This window comes from Octopus sinensis, linkage group LG1 (genome assembly GCF_006345805.1).
Source record: "Octopus sinensis linkage group LG1, ASM634580v1, whole genome shotgun sequence".
NCBI lineage: Eukaryota > Metazoa > Mollusca > Cephalopoda > Octopoda > Octopodidae > Octopus > Octopus sinensis.
Window position 1 is genome coordinate 178,004,144 of NC_042997.1, and position 8,315 is coordinate 178,012,458.

Sequence of the window (8,315 nt, forward strand, 5' to 3'; positions counted from 1 at the left end):
GCAGCAGTAGTCATAGTATGTTTCATTTCCCATAAATAGTCACAGCCATTCTAGACTGCAATTTTGTTAGTCTAGCAATAGATTACATGTAAATACAACAGGCGTAGGAGTGGCTGTGTGGTAAGTAGCTTGCTTACTAACAACATGGTTCTGGGTTCACTCCCACTACGTGGCACATTGGGCAGGTGTCTTCTACTATAGCCAAGGGCTGACCAAAGCCTTGTGAGTGGATTTGGTAGACGGAAACTGAAAGAATCCCATCGTATATATATATATATATATATATATATATATATATAATCATCATCATCATCATCGTTTAACGTCCGCTTTCCATGCTAGCATGGGTTGGACGGTTCAACTGGGGTCTGGGAAGCCAGAAGGTTGCACCAGGCCCAGTCTGATCTGGCAGTGTTTCTACAGCTGGATGCCCTTCCTAACGCCAACCACTCCATGAGTGTAGTGGGTGCTTTTTACATACATACACATATATATATGTATGTATGTATGTGTGTGTGTGTGTGTGTGTGTGTGTATGTTTGTGTGTCTGTGTTTGTCCCCTCCAACATCACTTGACAACCGATGCTGGTGTGTTTACATCCCCGTAACTTAGCGGTTCGGCAAAAGAGACCGATAGAATAAGTACTAGGCTTACAAAGAATAAGTCCTGCGGGGTTGATTTGCTCGACTAAAGGCAGTGCTCCAGCATGGCCACAGTCAAATGACTGAAACAAGTAAAAAGTAAAAAAGTAAAGATATATTCCCCAAATATTAGAGTTCATACAGAGTAGTCCTATTGAAAGACAATACTAAATTGGTGCTTATGTGGAAGACTATTACCTTCTTTTTTTCTGATTCCATAACTTCAACTTGCTTCATGAACTCTGTAATATTAAAAGTAAAAATATGACACCATTTATAAAATAATATTCAAAAAGTGATACATCAAGGTTTTTATAGATTAATCGAACAAGGAAAACTGTACATGTCCAAACAACCCAATAGAAATAATAGCTGAATTGCCTTCATATCATGTTCTACTGTTTTAAGGAAGGAAGATCACAGAGGATATAATGCAGTCCTAGATACCTATTTCTTTATTACCTACAAGGGGCTAAACACAGAGGGGACAAACAAGGACAGACACACAGATTAAATCGATTACATCGACCCCAGTGCATAACTGGTACTTAATTTATCGACCCCGAAGAGATGAAAGGCAAAGTCGACCTCAGCAGAATTTGAACTCTGAACGTAACGGCAGACGAAATACGACTACGCATTTTGCCCGGGGTGCTAATGATTCTGCCAGCCTGCCGCCTTTTGTAGTTGTAGGTACCAATATGTCTGATAACAAAAAGAGTTTGTCATGGCGGGAATGTCTTTACTCATAGGTCTGCCTGATCAGGGTTAATGTGGAGTCCCAAAAAAAAAAGCTACCGCAGCAGATATCTTATCTGGCTTCCAGAAATTTGAAATTTCCAGAAATATCGTGCAATATCATGCAGTATATTATATCCAGTATTGAGTAAATAGACTCTGTTTTTGAAGTTGGTTAATTTGCATATGGCATGTTAAAAATAGTGTTGTTCTTTGCTTTGTTATGTGGATCAGTAAAGATTAACCCTTTTCATACCAACCTGGCTGAAACCATCTCTGGCTCTGTAGTACAAATGTCTTGTTTCCAAAAATTCTGAATTAAAATCTTCCCCCTAACTTTAGTCACAATTTATGTTCCTAACACTAACTTAATGATTACTATGTTATTTTACTAAATTTCTTGTTATATTTAAAATTTAGTGAAAGAAACACAGAGCATCTCAAAAGAAATATGGTAACAAAAGGGTTAAACATATTCTGCCTAAGAAGTGTATTAATTTATACCTGTATCTGTTACATAAAATCCTGTTCTTCATTTTTCTTCATTTAATTTTCACCCTACAAACATTATTCTGTATACATTGTACAGAATGATATATTCAGAAAATTTTAAGCAGATTAATAAATATTGAACATGCCCTCTTTTTGAAATGTATAGCCCGGCATTGCTTGGGTTTGTTTTTTAGTTGTGCTTAAAACAGCAGACTTTGAAGTTGCATTAACAAAATTTTGACATAGTTTCAATCTTTTTTGAAAAGTAAAAATTTTGCATTATGTAGCTTGTTCTCTTTAAGTGAACATTCTTCTGGTTGAAATACACCGAAAAATGGCGACACAGCAGTAAAAAAATCATAAAAGATAGGGATTTTCATAGAAAAAAAGCACCGTTTTGATGTAAATAATTTTTGCGTTAACATGGTCCGATTTGAACTTTTTCTTCTACGGAATGAAGAGCAAGCCTTTTTCTATCATACTTTCAATTTTGGTCAACTTGCGCTGCAGGGTCTCGGAGGAGATAGTGTTAGTTGAAGGCTACCAAACCTGCCACACACACACACACAGACAACTTCAGCTTTATATGTATAGATTAATCTGAATCTGTTAAATACAGTTTAGTTCTTTGTTTTTCATAGATTATTTTACATTTTAAGTATATATTTAAATTGACTCCAGAAAACTGGAAAATCCAGAAATCTGGGACACTTCCAAACCTAAGTTTGCCAGATAATTGGTCTGGTACAGTAATAAACCAACAATGGAACCTCTAGAAAGAGTAGCCTGATCTCTGTTTAAGGAATAAACTAGATGATTAAAGTTAGAATATCTTTGATTAAAAGATATTTATAAGTCTTCTTGATCAGGACTGCTCTGGTGTTAAACAATAGGAACAATTTAAGGATGTCTTTTTCTGGCTTACTCAGAAGAAGAAGATTGTACCTGTGACTATTGCAGGGTCTCTGAACCAAGTAAGTGAAAGGGGGGAAAAACAACCTATAGGCATGGCCTATGTGTTTAAGAAGTTTGCTCCCCAACCACACGGCATTGAGTTCAGTTCCACTGTGTGGTAACTGTGGGATGACGTCAGCAGCTGGGGAGCTGACCGGAAGAGGAAGGGGCAGGAGTCAGGCACGCGCAGGCAGGGGAGCATTGGGCCTTTTCAATCGGGGTAGCCAACAGCGCTGGACGTGTGAGCTCTTCGACAAAGGTAAGGGAAAAGCAGCTGCTATTTTTAGCGTTTGGGTCAGGCCACGTGGAAGGGTGCGTTACCACCAGAAAGGTCTGCGTTGACGAAGAGAAGGTAGGTGTCTTTACTTCAAAATCTCCCACATACACAACAGTAACTTGGGCAAGTGTTTTTACTATAGTATCAGGGCAACCAAAGCCTTGTGAGTAGATTTGGTAGATAGAAAATGAAAGAAACACATCTGAATAATCTCTACCAAATATTTTGAGCATCTCAACAGCGACCTGATGGACCACAAGATTTCCCTGTCTTCATGTCTTTAATTGCCTTATATATCATACTGCTGTCAACTAATGTAGCTTGTCCCTCTGTTGGGTTTACATGGGGGAGATTCCCATTCTCCTATTCAGTCTCCACATTTAACAGCCTTTCATAGTAGCTCTTATATGCCTCTTATTTATCAGAATCATTTAGTGCTAGCATACCTATTTCTTTACTCATAAGGAGCTAAACATGGACAGACATAGGTATTAAGTCGATTACATCAACCCCCAGTGCGTAACTGGTACTTAATTTATCGACCCCGAAAGGATGAAAGGCAAAGTCGACCTCGGTGGAATTTGAACTCACAACGTAATGGCAGCCGAAATACCGCTAAGCATTTTGCCCGATGTGCTAACGATTCTGCCAGCTCGCCGCCTTATACAATTATCTAGCATACCATTATCCATTCACACACACTTTTCTCCCACATCTCAATTCTCTCTGACATATTGTCTAGCAATTTCTGATCTTCAAGCTGTAAGACACTGGCAGACCTCTTCCTTCCTGCTTAGCTAGATAAACCCGACTCCTAGCTTCTCTTTTAGCTGCATGATATGGTTCTTTGCTACCTCCACTTTTCTACTCTTTCCATATATATCTCTTCTCTTTTATGGTTCTGTTGACCTCACCATTCCACCACCATATCACTCTTGGTCTAGCAGAAGGTTTGCTCCGAACCACAGATTTGATCTGTCGCTCTCAGTAGATTATCCCATAAGAACTTCCAGTTGTCCTCTATGTCATTTGCCTCTTATATCTTCTTCCTCATCAAATGCTTCATTTAAAACATCTCTAAATCTCTGCCAATTTGAAGGACCCATAAGCTTCCATAATCTTTTCCAAATTGGTTCGTGTCTCTGAGTCCTTCCAGCCCTAAGTTTGAAATCACTAACCACCAACCTATGTTGAGTTGTACATTCTTCACCTGGGAAGGACTTTCTGGTGGGAATGTAGTCAATCTGGCTAGTGAGTCCCACCAGATTGATAATTGATTAAATGGCAGGCTGATATCCTTAAGTTGGTATTGCAAACCACGCATGCCATGAAATCCATCAGAGTGCTTTCCAACATGATTATTGAAGTCCCCAGCCATGATGATAATATCTGTCTTTTGTTGTCAAGGTAGTCCACAGAAGAGATTCATAGAAACAGTCCTTCTGAATATCTGCCAGTCTGACATGGGTAGCATATGCAAAGATAAATGATACAGTAACATTTAACAAGACTGCAGAAGGATTTTGATTTCTATATGCAGGTGGGTCATAGTGATATGGTCAAGAAGTTATGAATAATATTAAACTACTATCATGGTAGGTTTTGTAATAGAGCAAACACATATAATTCTATTCACGTTCTTTCACCTATTTTTTAGAAGAGATCTTGGATCATCTCTGAATGAAACCAAGTGAAGACTAATAATTGACCCAATGGTGAAGAAATATTTTTTACACTTACATTAAGCATATATTGGGTTGTCCGGAAAGTTTGTGCCGATTTATAGTAGCTTACTTTTCGACTTATTTTAGAACATGGTTGAGTCCATTAAACTTTGACTATACTTCTATTTAGAGCACAGTTTAAGCTATCTTTTCTGGATGAAGGTTTATATTCCTATAACCAGTGTTAATTCTGTAACCCTTTAAAATGGAAGGTAACAAAGTTCATCTTTGGCGCTTGATGCTTTGGGAACCAGACAAAAATTGCTGCAGCTTGGCTGGGATGTGTTACCTCACCCTCCATATTCACCAGATATTGCTCCATTGGATTTCCACTTATTCAGGTCTCTGGAGAATGGTCTCAATAGTAAAAATTTCAATTCCTTGGATGATGTAAAAAGATACCTTGATGAATTCTTTGCCACGAAACCACCTCAGTTCTGGGAAGAGGGTATTTTCAAGTTAAAGAAAAGATGGAGACGCATTGTGCAACAAAATGGTTCATATTTGGTTGATTAAAAATGTAATGGCAAGTATTTATTGACCTTTTTCTTTCCTTTAAAAATTGGCATGAACTTTCCGGACAACCCAATAGTTGGTGGTAGTTATGGCGATTGTGGTTATGGTGCATAGATGACATTGTTACCATTTTTGTTGAGATGCTCTGTGTTTCTTTCAATTAATTTTAAATATAACAAAGAATTCAGTAAATTAATTTAGTTATCATTAAGCTAGTGTCAGGAACGTAAATTGTGATTAAGGTTTGATGGAAGATTTTAATTCAGAACTTTTGAAAACATGACATTTGTACTATAGAGCCAGAGGCGGTTTCAGCCAGGTTGGTATCAAAAGAGTTAATGAATAAATGTCACATCCTCACCTTCCAAGATTCCAATGTCATCTTCTGCTTTTCCCAGTCTACTCTATAAAGAAATAATTCAAAGGGAAAATTATTATTATTACGATTGAATGAGAGAGCAGTGCATGCCATTAAAGTGATGTTGGAGTACAAATATATGAAGCCCAATATACCAGTCTGATAAGAGCACACCAGGCACATGCATCAAGACCACATGTGCACGACATGGTGACCTTATATCCAGATAAACAGTGCACGACCTTGCAGATGGGAGTCCAGTTAGAATTTTCTTCAGGTCAAGTAACCCATCCCACTCAAAAGGTCCCTGAATAAAGGTCATTCAAGGATCGCCTGAGCTTTTCATGTACTGATGAATTAGTACCAGTGATGCATTAGGGTCAATTCAATTCATTCTGTCATCTGACTAGGCACAAGCATTGCTGTATGGTTAAGACGTTCATTCCTAACCATGTGGTTTGGGTTCAGTCCCACTGCATGGCACTTCAGACAAAGAAACATTTTGTGTGTGTGTGTGTGACCGCGCGCATGTGCGCTTGAGTTAGTATAACCCTTGTTTACATGTGTTGCAAATAATGTAGTGTCAAATGATGTTATTTACATATTGTCCATAACAAAAGCATGACTGGGATTCTTGGTATGTTTGAACATGTTTCACAAACTTTGTTAAGAAAAGGCTCTTTCATCATTAATTTGGTATTGTTTGTTTCCAATTCTTCATATAATAATCATTTCTGAGCTGTTTGTTGTTTGACAAACTGGGAGTTGATATCAGAAAGGGTATCTGGTTATAGAAATCTGTCCCAGAGTATTGTCTGACAGATGCAAGCATGGGAAAATAAATATTAAAATAAATATTAAAATGAAGACCTGTTGAGGCAAGTGAAAATCAAAATCAAAATCGAAATCGATCAACATCAATGGAAATTGCAGCTGTGATACCAGTGCCGGTGGTACGTAAGAGAACCATCCGATCATGGCCGTTGCCAGCGTCGCCTGGCCCCCGTGCCAGTGGCACGTAAAAAGCACCATCTGATCGTGGCTGTTTGCCTGCCTCGTCTGGAACCTGTGCCGGTGGCATGTAAAAATCACCCACTACACTCACAGAATGGTTGGCGTTAGGAAGGGCATCCAGCTGTAGAAACATTGCCAGATCAGACTGGGCCTGGTGCAGCCTTCTGGCTTCCCAGACCCCAGTTGAACCGTCCAACCCATGCTAGCACGAAAAGCGGACACTAAACGATGATGATGATGATGATATGTGTCGGTGGCACATAAAAAGCCGCCACTACACTCACGGAGTGATTGGCGTTAGGAAGGGCATCCAGCTGTAGAAACACTGCCAGATCAGACTGGGCCTGGTGCAGCCTTCTGGCTTCCCAGACCCCAGTTGAACCGTCCAACCCATGCTAGCATGGAAAGCAGATGTTAAACGATGATGATGATGATGATGAGGAGGAGGAGGAGGAGGGGGATGAACTATCTTTCAATTTATTTTTTACCTGTTTCACTCACTGGACTTCAGCCATGATGGAGCACCACCTTGAGCAGTTTAGTGAAACAAATCAAACCCACTACTTGTTTTTTTTAAGTCTGGTACTTATTCAAAGAGTCTCTATTGGTCAACCACTAAGTTATGGGGATGTAAACAAACCAACACCAGGTGTCAAGTGATAGGGTGGGGAACAAACACAACACAGAGACATACAAACATACATATGTATGTGTGTGTGTGTGTATATATATATATATATATATATGTGGAGGCACAATGGCCCAGTGGTTAGGGCAGCGGACTCGCGGTCATAGGATCGCAGTTTCGATTCCCAGACCGGGTGTTGTGAGTGTTTATTGAGCGAAAACACCTAAAAAGCTCCACGAGGCTCCGGCAGGGGATGGTGGTGATCCCTGCTGTACTCTTTCACCACAACTTTCTCTCACTCTTACTTCCTGTTTCTGTTGTACCTGTATTTCAAGGGGCCGGCCTTGTCACTCTCTGTGTCACGCTGAATATCCCCGAGAACTACGTTAAGGGTACACGTGTCTGTAGAGTGTTCAGCCACTTACACGTTAATTTCACGAGCAGGCTGTTCCGTTGATTCGGATCAACCGGAACCCTCATCGTCGTAACCGACGGAGTGCTTCCATCCATATGTATATATATATATATATGAGGTCAATGACTGTGTGTCACTTTAAAACTATATACCTCAAGCAAGGCCTAGTGCTGCCATTGCTAGTCAGGGTTATCCTGTGCTGAAACCATTGGTCCACAGGTACCGTTTAAGGCTGAGTAGGGACATCAGCTCCCTTGTTCAGGGCATAATGATGCAGTTGTGCATCGATAACCAGCTGGAAAAGGTGTTTTCCTCGGACTAAAACAATGAGGGAATATTATTCCAAACTTACAGGCTACATTTATATTTATATTGAAGTGATTTTACTATTATTATTACTATTATCATTTCTTAAATATAGCCATGAAACATGTGTCATTATTCTACCAAATATATACGTTTTAATTACTTTTTTGCAAATTGATTAATCATGGTTATATGTTTTATCTTATATTTAATCTTTCTATAATATGTAATTTTTCTAAACGGTATAATTT

The 8,315-nt window shown here is 39.2% G+C and overlaps 1 protein-coding gene across 1 annotated transcript in view; it reads right to left on the reverse strand.

Annotated features, from left to right (window-relative positions):
• Nucleotides 1-771: 771 nt before the first annotated feature.
• The window catches only part of LOC118765010, a 22,774-nt gene continuing 15,230 nt past the window's right edge, over nt 772-8,315 (reverse strand). The window contains exons 5-6 of the mRNA XM_036506264.1: nt 5,705-5,747; nt 772-884 (exon numbers count right to left, since the gene is read on the reverse strand). Of these exons, the coding sequence (XP_036362157.1) occupies nt 772-884; nt 5,705-5,747 (156 nt within the window). The remainder of the gene's footprint in view (nt 885-5,704; nt 5,748-8,315) is intronic.